Genomic DNA, 25,892 nt, shown 5'->3' on the forward strand with positions numbered 1-25,892 from the left:
TAGTATTTTATTTGTTTTATTATTGAATTCAGACAGGTTCGATCACAGAACCTATGTGGTGGACAAAAGAGAGCAGGAGTTCACCACAGGGAGATTCCAAAAGCCTGCCTCCCCAGTGTGCTGACCCACAGTTCTTGCCCATTCTGATGTCTTATTTCTCACCTTGCTGCTCTTCGTACTGGACCCTCTGTCTGACTCCTCGGATTAAGTTACAGGTGAATCCTCCATTACCCAAGTCCAGAACAACACAGACATGTGCACAGAACCTCACTGCCCGCCCCCCCAAGAATTTATTTATTTTTCCATTCTTGTCACCACAAATTCCTTGTTGTTAACAACATAAAACTCCTTCTTGTAATTTAAACAAAACTGAACCCGTATTTCTCTCCTAGGATGAATTTTATGACATAAGGATAATACCAGGTAAGTGCACAAATGACAAAAAATGCAAAATTAACTGAAATGTTCATCCTTCCTGAAATTTCTCTTCAACAGCAGAGGAGAAGCAATGCTGACACCTAGTGGCAACCCAAACAAATCAAGTAGCATCCCCTAGCAAAACAGGGGTCATAGGCCCAACAGTTGGCTTCCCCACCTAGTATCAGGCCATCTATGCCTTACCTTCCTGGAAAAAAAAAAAAAATTCCCAGCAACACTTCCCAAGCAATCCCTCTTCCAGAGTCCCAGTCCAATCATGAGAATACAGCAACCGAAGTCTGGCCTGTGACACAGACTACTTCACATGAAACTTTCCTCTGACCATTTTAAGGTCAGTTTGCTCAGTCCTAAGGCCCAGATGACACAGAAGGTAGACATATCCAAAATGCTCATCTGTTCAGAGTGTGTACACAGTAATTCTGATGTCTGTTGCCTCAAAGACCTCCTCAATCATCGCAGATACATTTTCCCATTGCAGACGATCAAGACCACATCCAATCCTGAAAAAGACAAAACATCCCCACTGGTTGTGATGAAGGTATCTAGGAAAACCCTCCTTCCCTCTTCCTCTAGGCTGCATCCACCCAAATGGATGCCTAAGATATCATCTGGTCTCACACCTATAGGCAGCCATGGTGGGAGTTGGGAAGTTAACTCCTACTGTGAGTCACCTAAGGCTGTTTCCTAGACAGCCCTAACATCCAATAGCTGTCACTTCTCTTTTGCCTAATGAAGTACCACTTCCCAGTTACTTCAGGCTACCTTTAGAAATGTATAACTGCCATGAGACGGAAGAATTTACTACCCTTCTATTTCTACTGATGAAAACTAGCTGTGGGTGGCTGGCAAAAAGTTGGTGTTTTTAAAATACACTTATGATAATGAAATGTTAAGGAAGATAAAAAGGAGAATGACAAAGGACAGGATCTCTGCACACAGGAAGTCAAGAGGGAATGTTGGGAAATGCCAAGCTGACTGTAATTCAGATCTTTGCAGCACTCTGATGAGAAACCTCAATCAGCCCACAAAACTCTTACTACCTGGCACGTTTCTTCCAAGATGTTACTTAACTGATCCTCAATATCCCTAGGGAGAAAAGAGAGGCTTAAAATTGCTAATTTTCTATAAATGTGGTTAAGTACCTGAAAAAATTGTGATAAAAAAAAGTTTCTGGTACATAAGCGATGAACATATTAAAGACCAGCGTAAGATGAGGGACCATGTAGCCACACCCATAAGTAACTTGGACCTTGGAATAAACCTGCATGCATGCTCAGCACTGACAAAACTAGTCTGACAACAAGAGAAGGGACCCCAAGCGTATTTCCTGAAAAGGAAACAAAGGGGATATTGAACCCCTAACATCAGTCCCTAAGTTCCCAATATCTAGGGTCTAAGACATTACATAAGGGACCTATCCTCTGGCTACTGACCACGCTAAACACAAGCACGCAGTTTAAAAAGCAGTGATAACTTACAACTTTCTTCACATAGAATTAACAGGTTTGGGACACCTGAAGTGGCCCAGAGAGAAATGACAATTGCTCAGTCTTTGTTCTTTAGCTGTACTGTTTCAAAAATAGAGGCCAAGCTTCAGGTAGAGGATGCCCAGAATTCAACAAATGTCTGTGAACAATGGTTCCTCCCTACTAAGTAGGCCGAGGCAGGTCTGTGGTTTAATCATCCTGATTCATTCAGCCCAGGCTAAAAGATCGGCACACCTTAGGCTAAGATCTGACAACTTGTTTACTGATGATTTTTTAATGTTCTGAAATTTTTCCACCTTTAAGTCTGTATTTTAGGTTACATTAAGCTTTTAAGTCACTTGTCTTTGGGTAAGACAGTAAACCCCACTAATCAAGTCTGCATTTAGGGCCCTGGATTTCCTTGCCTTGGCATGGAGAGGTCGGTGACTCCATTCTTCAGACAATGGGACTTCATGGCCTCTAAACTCTTCTGTAAGTTTTCGTAAGTTGGCTTGTGTGAAGCCCTTTTCTTAGTAATCTAAGTACAAAGAACGAATTCAAATTTCCATTAGTCCAAAATGAGAGCCAAAGAAAAGTCATCATAGTCTCCCAACATCCTCACAATTAAAATAATAAGTATATTTTTATAGAATAGTCTAGATGACAAATGTCATACTGTCCCTTCCAGTTACAGGAGCTCCTCAGGAATCCACTACATAGAGCCTGAGAAACCCAGACACTGCCATATAATAATCTTTCCTTTTCCCAAGAAAACCAGATTAGCAGGTGTAGTAGCCTATTGTCTACTGTTTTTAAGCAAAGTAGGTGAAAGTTTCTGTGCCACTTCCAAGAGATAAGCTGCATATCTGTAACAAGGAAGAATCCATAACACCTAAAAATTTCCTGTTAGGCTTATTTATTTAAAAACTGTGCTTGCGGGCTTCCCTGGTGGCGCAATGGTTGAGAGTCCGCCTGCCGATGCAGGGGACACGGGTTCGTGCCCTGGTTCGGGAAGATCCCACATGCCGCGGAACGGCTGGGCCCGTGAGCCATGGCTGCTGAGCCTGTGCGTCTGGAGCCTGTGCTCCGCAACGGGAGAGGCCACAACAGTGAGAGGCCCACCTAGCGCACACACACACACACACAAAAAAAAAAAAAACACCTGTGCTTGCCTTTTATTTCCCTATAAAAGAACAGAGACAAACTGGTAGCATTCCAAACAAGATTGGAAGTCACAGTAGCATTAAGGACATTCAAAGAGGCTAGGACATGTCCCCACTCAGTGTGCTGTCCAAATCAGGCTTGTAGTGACTTGGCTGTAAGTCATCCAGCACCACTGCCAAGAAGCTGCACTCCTTCTGAGGCCAAAGACCATTTGGATAGTGGAAGAATCCCACATTGAGGAAGCAGGCAGGAAAGGAGATGAGTATTACTTGGCACTGCATTTGATAGGGAAGACTGAAAGAAAAACTCCTTTGGACAATCTATCTCTTGAGACTTTATTGTCTCTATCTTACTATGATTAGGAAGGAATTAAACTATGGGAGGCATCCCTAACTTTTGCAAGTCTCATTAACACAGGTCTTTGGTGAATATCACTACTCTTTCCCATGGAGCTGGGATGCAGCCTCATGTTCCTTTCTAATCCAGTGCACCAAAGAGCCACCACTTCTGGATCTGAGTTGGCATGAGGTCAGCTTTTTAACATCTCTGGTTGTCTGGAATGAAACACGGTGATCAACATAGATGCAGTACAGCCCATTGGTTTACCAATCCTTAGAACTTACTGAGAATTGGCCCCATCTTACCAGGTAATATATATATCGCCCATCTCTCTTCAGAACAGCCACTTCTCCAGACTTTTTTTCTAAGAAAAACAGTTATTTAATAGTAAAAAAGAAAAAGAAAACCAAAACACTGATCTCCATTCTAAGATTTTTTTTTTAAATTTTTATAAATTTGAATCTACTTCAGAACTAGAATTTTCAACCCTGAAGACCACTTTGATCCTTACCAGCCTTCCTAAATACTGTATTCCTTAACTTCCAGCTTTCTTATTAATGTTTTCTGAATCATGTTTTCCTCACACCCCATCTTTGGTCCTGCTGCATTTTCAAATATACCCTTACCTGTCCACTTAAAAAACTTTAATGTCTATTGCCATGAGATGTTTTAGAATGTACAGCACTTTTTACTTGTCAAATGTGTTTAATAATAATCCTTTTACATACAAAAACAGCTAATGCGTTAAGCATTAAGGGGAACATAGATGTATTAAAAAGTTCTTAATTATTAAAGAGTTTTCAATCAGGAGAACATGTCATGTTTAGAAATAAATATAATACACAGCAGTAATAAGTTGCTTTCTTAAAGGCTGGGATTAGAATCACCAGTGGAGACTGATTCAGTAAGCCTGGACTGTGGTCTGAGCAACTGTTTCAGAAGCCCACGTGTGATTCTGATACACATCTCTGGTTTAAAATCACTGGTAGAAAGTGATGGGAGGAGTCTGTAAGGAAAAGGTTCTAATCTCTTTGAAGCATAAGCACAATATGGGTAAACAGAGGATCTTGAATGCCAAGCTAAAATCTGTGGACTTTGCTAAGCACTTCAGAGTTATTAAAGGTTTCAGAGAAACGGAGTAATATTATCAAGAAAGATACATAAAAGAGGGGGAAGAAATTTAAAACTTTTACAAGAATTCAGGTTTCGTGTGATAAGGACCCAAACTAGAGGCCATTTTTGTAGAGGAAAAACTTAATCTGCAGAGTTAAAAGGACAGTAATTAGGAACCCCATCTGTGCATGTATATCTTGTTTAATAATTAAGTATAACAGGAGCATCAAAAGAAGCTCTAGCCAGGGCAGATAAGTTCAGCTGTTTTCAAAACTCACGTTGATTTAACAGTTCCTGCACCCCTCCAAATTTCTTCTTGAAGTGGACAGCTATCCCAGCGCCCATTCGACAGTCCTCACTGATACAGTGGGCTAAAGAGTCTGTTTTGGGGCACGCAAAAAGGTCTCCTTTCACATAAGTAATCTAAAATGTGCAAAGAGAAAGAAAAGTTTTATTAGTGACAGAAAAATACTAAGCTATTTCTTTTCCTTTACTGTGCCCACCACCACTTCTCTTCCGTCCCTCCTTCATTTAAAGACAAATCCTCAGAATTTAAGGGGTTATCTAAAGCGAATTAAAGTATGTGCAAAAGAAAGTGATGGGTGGTCTCTGCCTAGGACTGTATCAGCCTTTCTAAAGTAAATCAGCAAGAGAGAGAGAAAGACAATTTAATTATTGGTTTAATTAAAAACTGTTTATGCTTTTGACCTCAATTATTCTGAATTTCGGTTCACCAATAAATTAACAGTTGTTACGCACTCTGCTTCCTTCTGAATCTTCATTAGGGCTGCCAGCCATGATACTGAGTCGCTATTTCCAGAATTTAAGTGTTTCTTCAGCTATAAAAAGGGGAAAGGAAGTAAAAATGCTTAGGCAACCTGAATATATTACTTTCAGACTTCCCAGACCACCCACGTACGAACATTTCCCCCCCACCGTTTATCGCTAAAAGTAATGCAAAACTCTTCTGGGGCAAGAAAAAGAAAGAATGCCTGGTTTCGGAGGCGGACAGGCCCCGCTCGCATTTCGCGCTTTCCTGGAGCGGAAGAAAGGCGGTCCTAGGAACCGCCTCCTCCTTTCCCCGCGCCCGCGCCGAGCAAGGATGATTCAAGACAGTCTCCTTTTCCCTGCAAGATGCAAAAGTATCTCCCCATTGGATTTGGCCCAGAAGCAAAAAGGTGGGACTTGGCCACAGTCCCGTTAAGCCGCAACTAGGGAGTATACAGGCCTGGGGGAGTGTACTGCCGAGGCGGGGGCAGGTGGAGAAGGAAGGCGGCCTCTCAAGTAAGGCTCACCCCCATCTTTTGGGGGAAGCTGGGGAAAGAAGTTTAGAGAGGCCTCCCATTCTCTGTTTCCTACCCTAGGGCGGATCAGCGAGGGCGTGGGGCCTGTCCCTGGGTCCCGTGGTAGGGAGCGGGGAGGTTCGTTCAAAGCCCCAACGTACCGGGGTTACCCTTCACCTGGAAAGGAGTCGGCTGTTAGGAGGTCCCGCCCCGCGGGGAAGAGCTCTGGTAGGTGGGGAGCAGGAGAAGAGCCCAGATGTGGAGCCAATCCCGCCAAAGCTCTTAATTGCACGCACCTAAGATGGCCGCCCACCACCTGGGAGCGGGGCGGAAACAAGCCCCTCTAGCTAGCTAGCCGAACCTGCACTCTTTGGTGATGGCCGCCGAACTTCCGGTGGTAAATTCCCTAGAGTACCCAGCCGCCGTCCGGGCATGCGTAACGAGACAGCGAGTTGGGTAGAACGGCGCTTGCGCATTAGCCCCAGGAGCGTGTCTCCAGGGGCCGCACAGACGGGGGAGGGCAGTTGGCAAAGGAGTTAGTTGGCGCCTGCGTGGTACTATACTCAGGGCGGTGTTTGAAGGTTGAAGGGTTGAAGGGTCTGGCCTGTCTAGAAGGCGCCTGCGTATTCCTTCGGCCGAGGGTGTGATCCAATCAGGAAGGTGGGCGTGGCTTCAGGGGCGCCTGAGCAGTGCTCCTTCAACTGGGGGTGGGGCGAGCCCGAGCTCGGGTTAGGGGGCGTGGTCTCAGAGGCGCCTGCGCGGAGGCAGTTGGAGGGAGGCCCGATTCCCCTTTGTTCGGCTTCGCCATTTTGCTAGGCAGCGGCAGTGGCGGCGGCAGCGGCGGCTGGAGCCTCTGATTGGGTTTCGGGGTCCGGTACTGGAGCCAATCAGCGCGGGCAGCGAACCGGGGGAGCGAGGCACGGTGAGTGTGAGGAGCCAATATCCAGCGGCCCAGAGCCGGCCCCAGCGCCCCGATTGGCGGGTCTCGCTGACCACTCAGGAGAGGCCCAGGCGCCCGTCGAGCCCGGGGAGTCGAGCTGAGCCTAGCCGAGCGGGGCTCCCGACGGCCCAGGCCGGAGCCTGCGAGCGCCCCGGGCACTCCCGGCCGAGGCCTGCAGGGGGCCGCCCCGCGCGGGGATGGCGCCCTCGGGAACAGGCATCTCGGGGTCCAGAGCTTCGCAGGGTGCCAGAGCCAGTTGGGGATGCGATGCGTCCCCGTCCCCCCGACCCTTAGGCACAGCTTCTCAGGCCCCAGGCCGGGGGTGTTGGGTTTGCCTGCCACGAAGGCCCCTACTTTCAGGTATACACACACACGCGGGCCCAGAGCCTTGGCGGTTTCCTCCTGGTCCTTCCGGCCTCACACTTAAGCCCGCCCTTGCACTCAACACGCTCTGGCCCTCGGGACGGGAAGTCTCCCCCCGCGGGGCCCGCGCACCCCACCCCTCCGTGAGCGGGTCTGTCTGTCTGCAGCCGTTCTGGGTCGGGAGGCAGGCCCGGGGAAGACGCGCGCCGCAGCCATCGGGCCCTGCGTGCATCGCGGAGAGGGGGTGGGCCGAGAGGGGTGGCCCCGCCCCGCCGTCCCCGCTGTCCCCCTGATCGGTGGAGGGGATACATTAGTGCACCCACTCCCCGGCCCCGCTGCGCCCCTCCTCCCAGCACGCTCTTTTGGCTCGTCATTTCCTCTCTTCCCCTCCCCGATCGCCGGGCAGAGCTGCACACCTCCGTCTTGGAGCGCAACCAGACGGTCACCCGTCCTTTCCCGGGCTATAAGGCCTGTCCATTCGGTGCCTGGAACCTCACTATAGAAGGTGGCGAGCCCTGTGCATTTCTTTTCCCGGAGGCTGCACAATTTGCTTTCATTAGTGTTATCTGTTGTTGCTCATCTTGTGAATTATCGCTCCCTTGGGAATGCACAATTATTCTAACCTTTCTGTGTCACTTTGAACGTGTCAGGTTTCACTCATTAGCTCAGTCCACAGCCATCTCTTGGTTTGTTTGTTTGTTTTTTCAGTATGTTGATGTTTTCTCAGCAGGTATTTATAGAAAGGTAACAGTTTTGTGGGGTTTTGGTTAGGGTGAAAGGAAATCTCCGTTGACAACCAAGTATCAAACAGTTAGTATGTATGTACCAGGCGTCCATCTGTGTGCTGGGGAGGGAGTGGTTAGAGGTCGATAAGAACCTTCCCAGCCTGGTGGAGATTGACAGGTGAAAAAGTAATATCTCACGGTTAGTGCTGTAACAGGGCCAAGTTCAGTTCTGTGGTGCACTGACGTGTGAGCTACCAACAGCCCCGGTGGAAGGCCAGCATTGCCACACTTTTGATTGGCCTTGAAGGATAATGGGATTTCTTCGGACAAGAAAGAATGGAAGAGCCTTGCTCACAAAGAGAAAAGCAAGTGCAGAGGCACCAAGCTTTGCTGTGTGTTCAAGGGAGAAGAAAGTGTAGGGCAGTGGGCAGTTGCCGTGAGAGTTTAGGCTGGAAAGCCCAGTTGGTAAAAACACTTGTATATCTTGCTAAGGAATTTTTCGGAAGCAGTTATTTTGTGGAAATTCGGATAGGAGAAATCTACAAACACACTTTTTTCTAAGATTGGAAAAATAAGTTTCTGACTTATAGGGTTCTGCTCCACAATAGCAGCTGACTTTGGGGGGAAAAGGAAGATTTTTCTCCTAGGACTTTAAAAGTTTTTACTCATGTGAAGCACCGAGTGCAACAGTCCTTGCCACATAGAGTAGGTCTTTAGTATAATCACAGTTACTAAGGTCATACAACTGGTAGGTTGCAGAAGACTACTCCTGAGGAGTAATGCTCTTTCCACTACTAAAACCTGGGGACAGGTTTTGTTTTCACTTTTTGTAATGAGTTTTTCATTGTTTAAGTCATTGTTTAAGTCATTTATTTAATTCTTAAAATATCTAACAGATGGAGCACTGTGGTTTAGATATTTGTTAGAATGTTTACATTTGCCTTTGGACTGGATGAATACCTTGGTACTTAAAAATGGTTATATCTAGGGCTTCCCTGGTGGCGCAGTGGTTGGGAGTCCGCCTGCCGATGCAGGGGACACGGGTTCGTGCCCTGGTCCGGGAGGATCCCACATGCTGCGGAGCGGCTGGGCCCGTGAGCCGTGGCCGCCGGGCCTGCGCGTCCGGAGCCTGTGCTCCGCAGCGGGAGAGGCCACAGCAGTGAGAGGCCCGCATACCGCAAAAAAAAAAAAAAAAAAAAAAAAAAAAAAAAATGGTTATATCTAGTCACTAAAAAACCAGCAAACATTTTTGCTAGACTTCTTTCTAAACGACAGTTATAGTCTGGTCATTTTTTGCTAAACCCTTCTAGAGACTCCACCTATCTGCAGAAAAATTTAGCCTGGAATGTTGAGATACAGTAATCTGGCCTTAGCTTTCTCTTGACATGTGGCCTTGTATATACTGTTCGTATGGAAATTTTTCTGTCCTTGTTTTTATGCTCTATCCTCATTTGGAGCACTCCATTCCCTCCCACTTCATCACATATATAAATCCTGCTCATGCTTAAGACCAGGTCAGATGCCACATTTTTCTAAAGCCTTCTTATCGATCCCCAGTTGGAAGAACTCTATGTCCTCCAAACTCCCATATTACTTTGTTTTTCTCTTAGGGGTTCAGTACAGATTTTTACTCCTTTACTAAATTTAAAGACTCTTTGAAGTTAAGATCTTAGTCACAGTTTTATTTCTAAAACCTTCAGGAAGGTGTCTGACAGGTGGTACATCATTAGTGGAGATTAAGAAGCAAATTAGGAACTGCAATCCAGAACCTTTTGGATGATGGGAAAGCTGGACAGCCCTTTGTTCTTTAGTCACAGATAAGAACCTGTTTGTTGAGTTGTGAAGTCAATTTAGTGGGCCAATGCTGATAATTTTTTACAATAGAATAGAAAATATCACAGTTTATCTTATGTTATAAAGGTAAGTATTCATGAAACTTTTGTTTTAGTTACTTTTGTAATATGTTGCATGTGCATTTGTGATGTGAAATGTTTTTCTTACTGTGAGTTGTCAAAAAAATTTGAAAGCTGGGCTTCCCTGGTGGCGCAGTGGTTGAGAGTCCGCCTGCCGATGCAGGGGACGCAGGTTCGTGCCCTGTTCCGGGAAGATCCCACATGCTGCGGAGCCTGCGGGTCCGGAGCCTGTGCTCCGCAACGGGAGAGGCCACGGCGGTGAGAGGCCCGCGTACCGCAAAAAAAAAAGTTTGAAAGCTGCCGTTCTAGTTTTTACCTGGTAGTGATTGTCAAATATGATAATTCTACGGGGTTTTTCACTTGCTTATAGTTGAGTTTCTGGAAGTTTTAGCTTTAAAATAAAAATGTGTGGGGGTCTACAATGAATGGATTCCTAAGTAGTTAGCTGCATTTCAGGTTCTGCAGCTTGAAGTGAAGAGGAAGGGAAATTTCTTGCTAACCGAAATAAACATACTCACTTTCTCTCTTTGAGGAAAAAAGCATTCAAACTTTGAGTTAGGAGTGAGAGCTAACAGACTAAAGCTGGCAGGTTTAATTCTGTCAGAATGTGGCCGAAAGGCACTTGAGGAAAGACGACGATGTTTGTTTTGCAGTTCTGCTAACTGAAGCTTACAGTAACGGGAACATGTGGCTTCATAGAAGCCAGTTGCGTCCAGCCTTCACCATTAGCAGTCTCAATATCATGCTCCACGCTGAATCGCTCCCTCGTTAATATGACAGAGAATTGCTGTTAGACTTGAAGCTGCTTCCTTTTGACCCTTCAAAGTATAGTGGATTTAAGTGTTTTTAAATGGAAGCATTTGTATTACCAGGATAAACTAGTTAAGAAGAAAATCTGCATGACGTTTTATTAGTCATTTCCCTGCACTTCCAGTGTGATGTAAACTTCTGGAAATTAGTGGTCAAGGAAATAATCTTACACAGGAAGGGGATTTGGGGTGGGGTGGGTTGTTAAAATATAGAGGACATTTCTTCCTGATCCTTATTTTTTTAATCAACTCCTTTGAGATATAGTTTAGACATAAAGCATAATCATTTTAAGTGTACATTTTGATGTACACTTGATGAATTTTGACAAATTTACACACCTATGCAACCACCAGCACAGTGAAAATATAAAACATTTTATCACCCCAGAAAAGTTCCAAATGCTCTACTCCATTCAACTTCCCACTTTCCCCTCTTCCCCCTTTTCCATTTCCAGGAAACCACTGATCTGCTTTCTCTCTCTAGATTACTTTTACCTTCTCAGGGTTTCATATAAATGAAATCACACCACTGTTTTGTATCATGACCCTTAATTTTTAATTTTATTAGTTTAGAAACAAATGTATTGTGTATATTGCAATTAGAGACAAGATAGAGTTTAGGGAAGACCATTCACTTCCCTGGAAGAGCCACTTAGTCTGGCTGCAAATCTGATTTTCTGTACTGTTCCCAGAATCTCTCAGGAGCCAACTGAGTCACCCAATTCAGAAGAGACATAAAAATCAGAAAGCCAGTTTTTCAATATGCAATGAGAAATAACTATCAAGTTTACTGGTGTTTCTGATCATATCTGCTCCCTGTTGGCTACTGTATATGTAAATCCAAATTATAGCTAGATGTGTGCTTGGTGAGCATTCCATTAGAGCAAGGGTAGTGAGTTGAAGAACCACATTGCCACATACCATCATGCTGTGATGACATAGTCATCCTGTCACTTGTTTATAACTCTTACACTGTTATATACCAATTTGGTTATGAGTAATAGGCTCAATTGATTTTTATTAGAGTTTCCTCCCAACATTTTAGTATAAAAATTTTCAGACATACAGTAAAATTGAAAGTGTTTTACAGTAAACACCTGTATACCCTTCATCTAGAGTCTACTGTTAATGTACTATACTTGTCTTTTTAGAGATACCTATATATATCTATCATCAATATACTTCTTCCTAATATTTGGGCACGCACTTGAATATATTTTGATTTCTTCACATCATATTGAGACACCTTACAATCATGGTGGGTGATTCACATCATCCATCGTGTGTGGATTTGTGGAGAGTGGTGCACTGCTTTGCTGCTGTGATGTGCAGATCATGTAACTCATATAACTTTGTCATTCAAATTTTAGAATTCATGAAGGCCTGGAGAAAAGTTTGGGGAAAGATTTATCTACATTTTGCTTATATACAACTGTACCTCCCCCATGTTTCCAAGGTGAATTACCCTTTGATAATTTATATAATTTTAAATTTTTGAATCAGGCCTTTATTCGGGGTTCTCAAATATCACTTCAGTTTATCAAATTGTGTGCTTATTTCAAAAAGGAGCTTTCAGCTGTTAAAGTGTATGAGAATAGTAAATTTGGGCATTGACTGCATATTTGATATTAAGAGCTTACAGATTTTTTAATGTTTTGAAGTAATTGTAGAGGCACAATGTCATTGTGATAAAATGATAAAGAAAATAATCTACTCTTTGGAGATAGATGCTGAAGTATTTTTGGAGTTTTGGAATAATAAAGTGTCTGGGATTTGCTTCAGAATAATGCAGGGGTAGGTGGAAAGTGGATAAGATAATATGTGGAATAAGATTGACCATGGGTTGAAAATTGTTGAAGTTGGGTAATGGCCATAGGGGTTCATTATAATGTTCTCACTATTTTGGTACATTTTTGAAAATTATCATAGTAAAAGTTAAAATTATACAATAAAGAGTGGGGTATTATTAGGCATTCAGATTCATGACTGAGGAAAACTTAAATTCTTTTCAGAGAAAATCATAGCCTGCTGTTTCTGTAATTCCTTTTTATTCCTTGCTCTGGATTAAAATGCAAACTCCTAAACCTTTGCTGGGTCTTTCTTACTTAACACTACTTAATGGGGATTTTGATAAGCAACGTGTTTGACTTCAGGTCTGGGTAATTACTAAATAATAAACACTGACATTTTAAATTGCTTACCATATGTAGTGTAAATGTGTTACAAATTAAAGAAACTGTTCTCTAAAGTACATATGCAGACTTGGAAATCAGTGTTAAATAGGCTTTGTAACAAAGTGATGTAGTTTAATGAGAATTTAAGGTGCAAGTGTTGCTCTAGTAGTATTGAAAGGAAAGTTTGCTGATGAGAAATGACAAAGAACATTTTTTATGTATGTTAAATAGCGTTATCAAGGTTAAGCATCTGGTGAGGCCTTTATTAACAATCTCACTTCACTTTTCCTACCTTTCTAATAGGAGTGCATCTTGAAGTCTTGCAGGATCTCCAGAGTGAAACTCACTGTGGTCAAGACTCTAACTTGGAGGGACCATGGAACAGTATACAGCAAACAGCAATAGTTCAACAGAGCAGATTGTTGTACAGGCTGGACAGATTCAGCAGCAGGTATGGAAGTAAAACTGCTATAAACATCACAGCAAAAGAGCTGATGATAGCACTGCTCAGTAGCGGAATTGAGAGGTCTCAGATCTTATAAGAGTGGGTCTGGTGACTTGTGCTGAAGTGCTTTTCAAAGATTGGATTTGTTGCAGTTTTTCTCATTTTCTCTGTACAGAAGTCTATATCCAGTCCATAACCACTTAGAATTTGATTTCATGGGAGCCTGGTTTAATAGTAAATTGCCCCCTTTTATCATATTAGAAATCAAACACCTAGTCTGTTTTCAGATGGAATTATAGAGGGGGTTTTTTTGTTCTTCCTGGATTCAATTTGGTTGTTTCTCTTATTGATTAAGGTACCCTGTGGTCTAGTAAGGCTTTGGCCACAATAAACAAACCGATAGCTTCTAAGAAATCCACTGTCCTTTGATTTGATCCATCACAGTGCTTATTTTGAAAAGCTCTAGTTTAACATGAGGATGATATTTAGATAGCCACACTTAAGGATAAGCACATATTAGACAGGCATTCCCTGCTGCTGGTTTATCCTAATTAAGATAGGTTGCCTTCTTGAATTTATATACAGATTACATTTTCTGATGATTTATACCTGGCTTTATTTTAGGAAAACTTCACTTGTTTTTTCTCCCTGGAAGAAAGAAATTTATTATGCATTGATTTAACCTTAGGCCAAGATTGGGAATGTTTTATTTCCAAAATGGAACTTAGATAATATAGAAAATTAGTTAGTAGGGAGGGCAGAGGATGTTTTGATGGTGAGTTGTTCCACCTAATGATCAAAGAAAGGAGCTACTCTTGATTAAAAGAGATTAATTATCGAAATTCCTTTGCTGGCTTTTCCTTCCACGTAACTGCAGCTTCCTTCAACTGCCTTGGTAGAAAAGGGGATTCTACAGAGGACCCTCCATTCATAACAATGCCCTGGTGGGTGAATTCTTGTTCTGTCAGAACTTACTATTAGGAGTAATAAAAATTAGGTTGAATCTGTGAAAACATTGCTTCTAAGGTAGTCCAACAGAGTAGGAGTAATCCTAGTTTGGGGACATAAGAGCAGTGACCTCATGAAGATGATTTTGGCTCAGTGATTACCTCATTCTTTCTGGGGATTGCATTTCAGTTCCAGAAATTCTTCATTGTAGCTTCAAAGCTGCTAAAACCTGATTAACTTTTTTGTTCTTGTGAATTCATTTGAGGAAATAAAAAGAGCTTTAAAATAACTTCACGAAGAAGGATCAAATACCTATTTTTGGAGGGAAGGACTGTGTTAAAAAAAATTTTTGTTAATGATGTCAGCTATATTGATTTTTTTGAGTCATGGAAGTGTGTTTTGAGTTCCACTCTGGGGACAAAGGGCTTATATCTGTTACCTTCAACAAAACAGCTTCAGTATAGGGAGTCTACAGTTTGAAAGTCCTGTATAGGGTGGGGCTATTGAAAGAAGACCCTCCCTCTCCCACAAGAGGTAAGGTGACCTCATGTCTTGAACTATACATTTCCTTCCTGACACATTTCAAGCTCTTCCTGTTCCTGTTCTCAGCAGCAGGGTGGTGTTACTGCTGTCCAGTTGCAGACTGAGGCCCAGGTGGCATCCGCCTCAGGCCAGCAAGTCCAGACCCTCCAGGTAGTGGTGCCCTCTCTAATTCTCTGTAAGCACTGCATGAACTTCTCCTCTCCTCATGTTTGGTGCTGTTTGTGGTAGGATCTCATGGAGAAATGGCAAAGTCAGTTGCATGTCTTTGATGCTGCTAACTTGTCTTTGAGGCTTAGAAGATGCCAGTTTCCTAATGTTTCATGCTAAATCATGTAGTGACCCCAGTATCAACTTTCTGAAAAGTGCCGTTTGGCTAATATTTCTTTGGGAATGTCTGGGAAAGAATCAGTATAAGGGACAGGAAGAAATTCTTACAAGTGGCATTAGAACATATTTAGAGATCAAACTGTAATAAGATTGCATGGTAACTTTTCTTGAGTTTGTATTATGATAGTGGAGAAGAAAATATATACATTTTACTAGGGTCGATTGTGCTTTATTTTTATTAAAAGGACAACTTGGCTGTCCTGTCCTGCAATAATGATTGCACTTGACAAGATTGATCTAATCACTGAATCTTGTTAATCTCTTAACTGCTATCCTTTCATTACCTTTCTTGGGGAAATAATGACTTAGACAAGTCATTATTGTTAGATCTGCAGAGATTGCCCCATAGCTCTTGGACAGAGGTGGGATATGCTTTCTGTAAGTCTTAAGTATTATAGCCACCATAAGAATTCCTACTTAATGCAGTTTCCTAACATTATGTATGACCAACTTAAATATGTAAATTGGGGTTATATTTTGGCCAGTTCCTATATAAAGATAAGTGAAGAAACATAAGTCTTTTCTGAGTTTATAGGTTACTTTAACTAAAATGACCATATTTTTGAGAAATTGACAAGATTTGAGTACCCTGCCTTTTTCCCTCCATTGAATGGAAATGATTCAGAGTAGGAGCTAGAATGTAGAACTAGCATCTCACTATTATTAGTGCTGTTTAGCAAGTATCCTGCAGTGAACTACCCCTTAGTGTAATCATTTCACTTTACCCTTTCAGCCCCACTCCCAAACCTGCCACTCATAGTGTTTGATGATGATGTACAGCCAATTCTGCACATAAATTAAGCTGAAATAAGCTGAGCTTATAGGTACTCCCAAACTATATTCAAATCTCAGTTCAGCAGTTTGTTAACTCATGTTTTTCATGCTTGCTTCATCTTATTGAAATATAAAACAGTATTGTCATTAACCACTTGTGGAATGGGAATGTAACATGCTCTTAACTGTATGGCTTCTTGTCTGATGCATGTATTCTTGTATTCATTCATATGTTGTAAAAACAGTGGGTTCCTTGGAGTCTCAAATGGTTCATCATGTGCATATATAGGGAAAAGTGTGTCAACGAAGGGAAAAGTTAAGATGATGGATAGCCAGAAAATTACTAATAGTTGTGCCTTAAAACTTGTGTTTCCTACTTAGGCAGATTTTATTTAAAGAAATGGAGGTGCTTTATGAAAATAATGGAAACCTTTCCTCTAGGGCTCTCAATATTTTGGAGAATTTTAAATACTTCTTTCAGTTAGTCATGCAATAAATATTCTGGCAAGTCTTTCCTCATAGAGCATATGCAAGCCTTTAAAAAGTAAAGTGGAATTTCTCAATGAACAGTTTAACAAAATACAGGATTTGAATGTTCATGAAGATTATGATATGCTTGGGGGTGGGGGAAGCTTAATATCTAATCTACTAATCTAGGACAGATTGGTCTTTTAACTAATTCCTGTTATTTGAACATACTTTCACTAGCATTAAGAAGGATTATTTCATATATACGGATTTTCTTTTGATCTGTTACAAATAATTCCTCAAAACAAAGATAGAAAGTTTGGACTTTTAGCTATTCTATTGAACTAAAGTGGCTTATTTTTTGGCTTTCAGAATGCAGTTAGCTAGATATTTTTATATTGAGACTCAAGATATTACAGAGCACTTAACAATGCCCTGGCTTCTAGAGTAATCCATTTACTCATTGGAGCTTGAAAGTTGGGAGTTTTTTGGTACACTTGAGTGCTTTGTATAATTTTCATATTTGTTAAAGCTAAAATAACTATGCAGGTATTGCAGGGTCCAGTGTGAGAATTTCCACCACAGAGATTGCAAACTGACCAGCAATATATTTCTAGGAATTTTTGCTAGTAGGCTCCTTAAACAACCACAGGACTAGAATTCTCAGTGAGGTGAAGAGGGTAAAAGGTATATGTTTCATTTATGCTTGACAAACTGTAGGGAGGAAGGGCATTCTATATAAGCTCCCAGAGCTGCTCACTACCTAACCTGGAGTGGTTGCTAGGTACAGTTTGATTTACTCCTTACAAGTTACTTAAAATTTGCAGTCAACCACCATCCCCACCATCAGCCCTCCCTCTCATTGCCTCCTCTCCAGCCTTCACTAGAGACTATTCCTGGATATTGGTCTTAAAACAAAAATAGCCTTGATGATTTGATTAAATAATTCTCATGGGTTTAGCCTGTATTTGATGATAAATGCCTTATATCTATTGAGACTTCCCAAAGACTCTTCCTTATTCTCCATTATATCTGACCTTAAAGTATTCAGGTTGGCATTTAGTCAGATACTATATTTTCAAAAAAGTCTACTTGAGGATGAGGACTTGAGACTTATTTTCTTAGTGTCTCTCCTACCTTCGCCCCCTCTAGCAAGGCAGCAGAGTAGATGCAGTGATTGTCTTTTGGTAAAAACCATTTTGTGTCTTATGTTATTTCATTGTTCTTATTTTACTTTATTTTAGGTCCAGGGGCAGCCATTAATGGTACAAGTCAGTGGAGGCCAGTTAATCACATCAACTGGCCAACCCATCATGGTCCAGGCTGTTCCTGGTGGACAAGGTCAAACCATCATGCAAGTACCTGTATCTGGGACACAGGGTTTGCAGCAGGTGAGTGGTATTTTTTTAAATGTTTAGACAGAATAATAGGATACAGGTTTTAAGAAATATAGGTTGTTGCAAACTGAAAATTGATATTACACTTAATTGTTTCTTACCTTCTGTTCGCATTTAGTCGATTTCCCACCTTTGTAGTGTCAGTGATATAAAGCAGAGCTATACAGAAATTGGACATCTCTGGTAAGGACTAAGATATTAGACGTGATCTCAAATCAATGTAAAGAATATAAAAGGAATCTAGTTTAATAAAAGTAATTCATTGGTGTGATCTCAGTTGGCACTTCTGGGCACTGGGGGAGGGAATTTTATAGTCTTCATTTCCTTCCATGTAATTTATAACTTGAGTTATGTAGCAAGTGATGGAAATATTTCAGTTCAAACCTATCGCACACACCTCAAGCTGTACTTAGAGCAAAATTTATAAACTTAAATATTTTAAAAGAAGTGCAAATAAACAATGGTATTTCTCTTAGAAAATTAGGAAAAGAACAAAATGAGCAAAAGATAGGTTAAAATTAATGAAGTAGAAAACCAACAAATGTAGAAAAGTAAATAAAAGCTGATTCCTTAAACAGACATATAAAGTAGTTAGGTAAATCCACTGGAAAGACTGATTGAGAAACAGAAAACAAAAGTAAACAGGACACACAACTCTGGCATCAAATTTTTAGAGGGATTTTTATCTTGTTGGCAAAAATTTTAAACAGTAATTATATCCAGTGCTAGAATGGGTGTGAAGAAAATGAAACACTCATTATTTTTGGTAATTTTCAAATTCTAAAGTCATTTTGGAAAGGTATCTCACTCTTAAATACATAAGCCTTTTGATCTACCTGTCCTGCTTCTGAGAATCTATCCTATAGGAACACAAGCATCAATATGTAGGGAGAAATGTACAAAGACATTTATTGCAGCATTCTACTAGCAAAAAAAAAAAAAATATATTGTAGCCTGAGTGTCTGTTAATAAGGATAAAGAAATGGTTGAATACATCATACTGTATTCATATGTAGTGTTATGTTCTTGTTAAAAAGGATGAACTGTTGACTTTGGGTGAGGGGTTAATATTGAAGTATTTTAGTGAGAAATAATTTTCAGAGAAGTATATACTTAAGTCATCTCACCTTTGTAATTAATAGCTAAATCCCAATGAGTATATATGTTTATGAACTTTGTACTAAAATTTTCTAAAGCTGTTTATATCTTTAATTTGTTTTAACAGTTACACTATTTCATTAATGTCTTCATTTTTCTGGAGGAATGTAATATAAGTTGAAAAAATTTGGCTATGCTTGATAAATCAAACTTTTAAGTTTTGCATATTCCCTTGTAGTCTTGTGCACACCTTTCAGACATAGTTACACACATGCATATAGTTTTCATTGTTGTGTGTTTGGTGGTTTTGTTTGTTTTTACTTTGCTTTCTTTTCCCCCACATGATTTTCTTATCGTTTTTAATTCCTTCATAATGGTCAATCTGATGAATCAGAATTTCTAATTTGCAAAGTGTATTTAGAGATTTTTGTTTATTTTTCTTTTTCTGCTTTTATAGGTAAGATTACTATAAATGTATTTGAATTTTATAGCTTTATTTTTTCAGTTGAATTTAATCTTACGGTAATTTCTTTGGAGTGGAAGAATTTGTTGGGCAAAGGGTAAGATCATTTTTAAAGCTGTTGGCATATTTTTGCCAAGATAGAGTTTTAGTTAGGATTAAAAATAGTTTCCATGTTTCTCCATGCATAAATGTATGAGCCTCTAAATATATTTGAGTGTGTGTACTTACCTCAGTTTCACACTGCTATTTCATTTCTGTCCTTGCTGTCATCGCCTCATCTCCAGCCCCCCCTTGCCACTCCCTCTTCTCTATTGAATAGAAGTAGTGTGATTCAGTGCTAGGAACATTGTACCACGAGTGCAATGACCTGACTTCATTCATAGGTCTGCCATTAAACAAACTTTCTGATCTTGGCCAAGTCATTTGAGTGTCAGTTTTCTCATTTGAAAATGCAGTTTATATCGGGTGATTGCTAGGGTTCATTTCAGCTCTAAATTCTGTGATTTTTGTGGGATTTGTTTTTGGCCTTTAAGAGACATTGAAATGGTTATTTTATTCCCCTCCCTCCAAGCAGGACTGTAACTAATCAAACCATCTTGGAAAAATTATTTTCTGTTAATGTTATATAATATGGCTCTAGGTAAGATCCCATAGCCTCCCTTAGAATGCTTAAAATTTCAATCCATTTTTATTAGAGGTTGCTTTAGTGTTTTTTGAATAACCGTGTCTTTTAGAAGTGTACTTAACCTTTTTTTGGATTGCATCTCCTGTTTTAGAATTCCAGGAAACCTGTGCTCTTGAGATTAAAATCCCTGGCTTGATATAGACAATGGAACTAAAGCAGAGAGCCAAGAAATAGATGCAAGAATATTTGAAATTGGTATATAACAAAAAATAGTATAAAGTATCATTGAAGAAATGGTTTAAGAATGATATCAAAAAAGAAAATTGATCTCTACCTCATGCTATATCAAAAATACTTGCTAGATAGATTACAAATCTAAATGGAAAAAAAGCATACTTGGAAACTTTTATATTCTCTTTACAGGATGCTGTGGGGTAGAGAAGGATTTCTTAAAGACAAAAAAAATTGATTTGACTACTTTAAAATAAAAACTTGTATACATCAAAATATATCATAAAACAAAGGTAGAAAACAAAATTTGGAGAAGGTATTTTTAACATGTAACTGGGTTCGTATCCAGAATACATTAAAAAACAGTTTTTATGTATTGATATGAAAATAACAATCCAGTAGAAAAATGGGCAAAGAATATGAATAGATAGAAGAGGAAACTCTATTGACCAGTAACACGTATTCCTTGCTATCCAAAACAGGTAGAAAAAGATCCAGATAACCAGATAAATTTCTTTACTTGTTTATTTACCAACACTTTCTAATTTAATTTGTTAAATCTCAGTGTTGACTGCAGGGGTGTCTAATATGATAGTCTCAACCTTTCTGTACAAAATCTTTTAAGGATTTTGTATATGCATATTTATAGAATCCCAGTTGGAAAAATCAGGAATTACTTAATTTTTTTTCAATATGTTATTATCAAAAACTTCAAACAGACAAAAACAAAGAGAATGGTATGGTGAATCCTCATCACCCATTTTAACACACAAACTAGTATTATATTTAAGTAAATCCATTTTCATCTGTATTCCCCTACTCAAGGGTTATTTTGAATATATGTAGTACCTTTCATCTATTAAAAATAGGGTATATTAGGTATATTTAGGGTAATTTTTTAAATTTTATGTATTTATTTATTTTTGTCTGCGTTGGGTCTTCGTTTCTGTGCCAGGGCTTTCTCTAGTTGTGGCAAGCGGGGGCCACTCTTCATCACGGCGCGTGGGCCTCTCACTATCGCGGCCTCTCTTGTTGCAGAGCACAGGCTCCAGACGCACAGGCTCAGTAGGTGTGGCTCATGGGCCTAGCTGCTCCACGGCGTGTGGGATCCTCCCAGACCAGGGCTCGAACCCGTGTCCCCTGCACCAGCAGGCAGACTCTCAACCACTGCGCCACCAGGGAAGCCCCAAGGGTATATTTTTAAATGAACATGCTTTTAGAAATATATACCCATTCCAGCCTATCATCATTCTAAAAACTGACATTGATTCCTTAATGTATCTAGACCGGTCAAAATTCCCCCATTGTTTCATAAATGGAAAACAAGTTATCTCTAATTCATAATAGAGCAAATCAGGACTTCTTTTTTTCCTCTTTAGAGCATTTCCTGCCTTCTAGAGGAATTTGGGTAACTAACACTCCAGAACCATAGGAGGCCAGTGTCAGCAGGATACTAATCTTTTATGTTCTGTTCCACAGATACAGTTGGTCCCACCTGGACAGATCCAGATCCAGGGTGGGCAGGCTGTGCAGGTACAGGGCCAGCAGGGCCAGACCCAGCAGATCATCATCCAGCAGCCCCAGACAGCCGTCACTGCTGGCCAGACGCAGGTAATTCCACTGTCCACTGTGTCAACACAGGAGCACAGCTGCTTTGGGAGTGTTGGACAACTGAGTCAAATATTTCACATGTAGTAGAAATGGGGAAGAAAACCATCCAAAAAATTTCCTTTTCTTAAAAAGGACTACATAGTCCTTTTCATAGTCCTTTTCTTTGTGGTGTCTTTGGAATCTGTTAAATTGTGGCATTATTTATTTCCCACAGACGCAACAGCAGATTGCTGTCCAGGGGCAGCAAGTGGCACAAACTGCCGAAGGGCAGACCATCGTCTATCAGCCAGTTAATGCAGATGGCACCATTCTCCAGCAAGGTATGCGTGCCCATCATTTCTGTGGCAATTTTGGGGGCATCCTTTTTATCTTGAGTAAATGACTGCTTTAGAAATTTTGTGGTGACCTCTATACAACATATTTTTGAAAAACAACAAAATTTCCTCTAAGTCTCCATTGATTGTTAGTTCCTTGTCACCAATATGCAACCAATGTTGATTCCATTTGTAGAACTACAGTGGTTGTTAAAGACAACCACTAGGACCCTAAGGATTATATGAGCTTTTTATTCTTTCTGGGAAGAAATGTTTTCTAAATAGAAAATTAGAAATACGAAGTTTCTTTAGTGGTAGAGACATACATCATAAGTCAAGTTGGCATTTATTGCTATTGCTGCTTTTTTTTTTTTTCTGGGCCACTTCATTATTAATTTATTCCAAAAAGACTTATATGCCCACTGTGTATATGTAGCACATTACTAAAGTAGTTTTCTTCTCAAAGACCCTCTAGTAAGTGAGACATGCATGTGACCAAATAAACACAGTGCATAGCCCTTATTAGAGGTATGTATTCTATGACTAAAGGTTTGACATGTGATTAAAATTTGGCAGTATACAAGATCCAGTGAGTGCAGTAAGTGTGCTCTCCCATCACTTGGGAGAGGGCCTGAACTGGCAGGAGCTCAAAGAATGATGAACAAATCCTCAAGTGCTGCTGTTGATACCTTGGGGGCTTGGAGTACCTGGTTTAATTGGAAGTTTTAGTCCTGCAGCTGTTCGACTCATTGTCAGTTTAGGGTAAACAAATTAAAAGTTTATAAAAATCTTCATCCTGAAGCAGGTTAGTCATATATATAAGAACAGTTGATATAGCTGGAGTCATACTGACCCATAGAAAGGGAAGCCTCCAAACTTTTTGGTCACCCACTGAAAACTGTTATTGGAATACCCAGGGAATTATCCATTTCAAGGGTACTTTTATTCAGAACTGGAACCCAGATAGTTAATAGAATTTCTAAGATTGTGATTACTTGGATTATATACAGCAAACCAGGGAGAGAATGGAGGAGTGCTTTTTCTCCCCTTGTGCTATTGAGTATGTTTTTCCAGGGTGCATAAGTGTGTGCCAGATAGAAGAGGGACTAACTGTGTTCCCTCCTTTCTGTGTACCTGTTTTTTGTTTGTTTTATGTTTTATTTTCTTAAAGTTACAGTCCCTGTTTCAGGCATGATCACCATCCCTGCAGCCAGTTTGGCAGGAGCACAGATTGTTCAGACCGGAGCCAATACCAACACGACCAGCAGTGGGCAAGGGACTGTCACTGTGACACTGCCAGTGGCAGGCAATGTGGTCAATTCAGGAGGGATGGTCATGGTAAGAAAATTGATTTTTCATTTCACTGTTCTCATCTGTAATTTGTTTTTCCATGTATCTTTGTCTTTGAAGATTTCTTCAGCTTGCAATTTGATATCTCTCATAAAGCTTGTTTATAATGCTGACCTCTTAGGATTGCGATTAATCCCTTAAGACACAGAGATCTACTTTTACAATAAACATTACAACAAACCATAATTCATTCTGAGCACCTACTATGTGCCAGAGACTATTCTAGGTGCTAGAGATATAGCAGAAGATAAACAGATGTATTTGCTTCTCTGTAATCTTATTCATAATTCAAATAATGAAGGGAGATACAAACTACTGATCTTCGGGAAGTGGAAAGTATATTGCCCAGAGTGGGTAAAACAAGAAGTAAGTTCAAAATTAGAAAGATTGTAATCAATAGAGAAACCAAAAACTGTGATGTAAATATATTGGGAAGATAGGGAAGGAGAGTTGGGTGGTGTGAGTGAAAGCTAAATCCTCATATATGTCAAAATAAGGTGTCAGTATACAGTACCTAAAATGGATAAATTCAGAATGAGTAGTAGAAACCTGCACAGAAGTAGAGGAACTACCAGAAAAAACAACAACCATTCAAAGTTGTTATAGTTGGGAAGGTAGTGGGGCACAGGAGCCCGTTACTTGTTTCCTCATACATTTAGTACAGTGTTTTGTTTTTGTTTAAGAAAATATGGGTTGAATTATATAGTAAGTTAACAATTTAATTAAATTATTTATATAACTAAAAGGATTTAGTAGCACTTGGTCAATCTGAACCTACCTTCCTTTGTGTTTTCCTTGTGCTCTTTTATTGCCTTACGATTACCATTCATGACCATTAGATGGCAGCAGACATTCCTAGAAAATGGAGCAGTTGTGAGGACAAAAATTAGGACACGGTTGTGTCATTTCTCAGTATGGCTCCTTAGCCCCTATTACAGAATCATCTGGAATGTTTGTTGAGAATGCAGGCCTTCATCATCAAAAAATCTACAAACAATAAATGCTGGAGGGGGTGTGGAGAAAAGGGAACCCTCTTGCACTGTTGGTGGGAATGTAAATTGATACAGCCACTATGGAGAATAGTATGGAGGTTCCTTAAAAAACTAAAAATAGAACTGCCATACCACCCAGCAGTCCCACTACTGGGCATATACCCTGAGAAAACCATAATTCAAAAAAGAGTCATGTACCACAATGTGGATTGCAGCTCTGTTTACGATAGCCAGGACATGGAAGCAACCTAAAATCAACAGATGAATGGATAAAGAAGATGTGGCACATATATACAATGGAATATTACTCAGCCATAAAAGGAAACGAAATTGAGTTATTTGTAGTGAGGTGGATGGACCTACAGTCTGTCATACAGAGTGAAGTAAGTCAGAAAGAGAAAAACAAATACCGTATGCTAATACATATGTATGGAATCTAAGAAAAAAAAAAACAGGTCATGAAGAACCTAGGGGTAAGATGGGAATAAAGACACAGACCTACTAGAGCATAGACTTGAGGATATGGGGAGGGGGAAGGGTAAGCTGTGACAAAGTGAGAGAGTGGCATGGACATATATACACTACCAAACGTAAAACAGATAGCTAGTGGGAAACAGCCACATAGCACAGGGAGATCAGCTTGGTGCTTTGTGACCACCTAGAGGTGTGGGATAGAGAGAGTGGAAGGGAGACGCAAGAGGGAAGAGATATGGGGATATACGTATATGTATAGCTGATTCACTTTGTTATACAGCAGAAACTAACACACCATTGTAAAGCAATTTTACTCCAATAAAGATGTTTAAAAAAATAAAATAAAATGCAGGCCTTTGGTATAAATGTTCTCCAAGAATCTGCATTTAACTAAGTGTCCTATAAAAGCTGTTCTTTGTACCATTCAGAAGAAAACTAACAGGGACCAATAAACTGTTTCCCATGTCCATGCTTCATGTCACTAGTTAATAAGCTCTGATTTTCTTTTCATACAGATGGTACCTGGTGCTGGCTCTGTGCCTGCTATCCAGAGAATCCCTCTCCCTGGGGCAGAGATGCTTGAAGAAGAGCCTCTCTATGTGAATGCCAAACAGTACCACCGTATACTTAAGAGGAGGCAAGCCCGGGCTAAATTAGAGGCAGAAGGGAAAATTCCAAAGGAAAGAAGGGTATGTATAACTTTGGGAAAGATACAGGATGAGAATGGCAGGGTTCTACTTTTGAAATTACCTTTTATGTAGTTTGTTTCCTTGAGTACCTTCCAAACATTCAAGTTAGATAGCTGTTACCTTTTGTAAACGCATTTATTATTGCTCTATGGAGCTGCAACTACAATATTTAAAAAATAACTATGACATAAATAGGGTGTTTTTTTTTTATCTTACGTAAAAGAAGTCCAGAGATAAATTGTCTTGGGCTGTGGTAGCACATTTCTAGTCCTCAAGACCCATTCTCCTCCTTTCTTACTGTCCTGATATTCTTAGTATGCTGTCCATAGTCCAAGATGACTGTCTGGACTCTAGCC

At 40.4% G+C, this 25,892-nt stretch overlaps 2 protein-coding genes across 28 annotated transcripts in view; one reads left to right on the top strand and one right to left on the bottom strand.

Annotated features, from left to right (window-relative positions):
* Positions 1 to 6,404, bottom strand: OARD1 (O-acyl-ADP-ribose deacylase 1). Of its 6 annotated transcripts, none has more exons than XM_059075220.2 (6): positions 6,165 to 6,404; positions 5,280 to 5,359; positions 4,799 to 4,943; positions 3,713 to 3,771; positions 2,330 to 2,442; positions 1 to 938 (listed from the first exon to the last, which is right to left on the bottom strand). In XM_059075220.2, the coding sequence occupies exons 2-6, from the start codon at positions 5,316 to 5,318 to the stop codon at positions 836 to 838; spliced, it is 459 nt and encodes a 152-aa protein (XP_058931203.1). In that variant the 5' UTR covers positions 5,319 to 5,359; positions 6,165 to 6,404; the 3' UTR covers positions 1 to 835. The 6 variants fall into 6 exon arrangements, with proteins under 6 accessions (XP_058931203.1, XP_058931201.1, XP_066862281.1 ...); XM_059075218.2 differs by having other exon boundaries at positions 5,965 to 6,196; XM_067006180.1 differs by having other exon boundaries at positions 6,100 to 6,184.
* NFYA (nuclear transcription factor Y subunit alpha) overlaps positions 5,723 to 25,892 on the top strand; it is a 26,151-nt gene continuing 5,981 nt past the window's right edge. The window contains exons 1-9 of one of the 22 annotated variants that reach the window (XM_067006174.1): positions 5,723 to 5,804; positions 6,620 to 6,725; positions 13,031 to 13,178; positions 14,733 to 14,816; positions 17,537 to 17,683; positions 21,586 to 21,717; positions 21,932 to 22,037; positions 23,221 to 23,369; positions 25,363 to 25,536. In XM_067006174.1, coding sequence (XP_066862275.1) covers positions 13,104 to 13,178; positions 14,733 to 14,816; positions 17,537 to 17,683; positions 21,586 to 21,717; positions 21,932 to 22,037; positions 23,221 to 23,369; positions 25,363 to 25,536 — 867 coding nt within the window. In that variant the 5' untranslated portion in view covers positions 5,723 to 5,804; positions 6,620 to 6,725; positions 13,031 to 13,103. Of the gene's footprint in view, positions 5,805 to 6,569; positions 6,726 to 6,829; positions 7,104 to 7,526; positions 7,612 to 9,838; positions 10,003 to 11,923; positions 12,010 to 13,030; positions 13,179 to 14,729; positions 14,817 to 17,536; positions 17,684 to 21,585; positions 21,718 to 21,931; positions 22,038 to 23,202; positions 23,370 to 25,362; positions 25,537 to 25,892 lie in introns of those variants that run through there. The other 21 variants (XM_067006176.1, XM_059075202.2, XM_067006165.1 and 18 more) reach the window with 21 other exon arrangements.

Source organism: Kogia breviceps, chromosome 10, assembly GCF_026419965.1.
Source record: "Kogia breviceps isolate mKogBre1 chromosome 10, mKogBre1 haplotype 1, whole genome shotgun sequence".
In the NCBI taxonomy this organism is placed as follows: Eukaryota; Metazoa; Chordata; class Mammalia; order Artiodactyla; family Physeteridae; genus Kogia; species Kogia breviceps.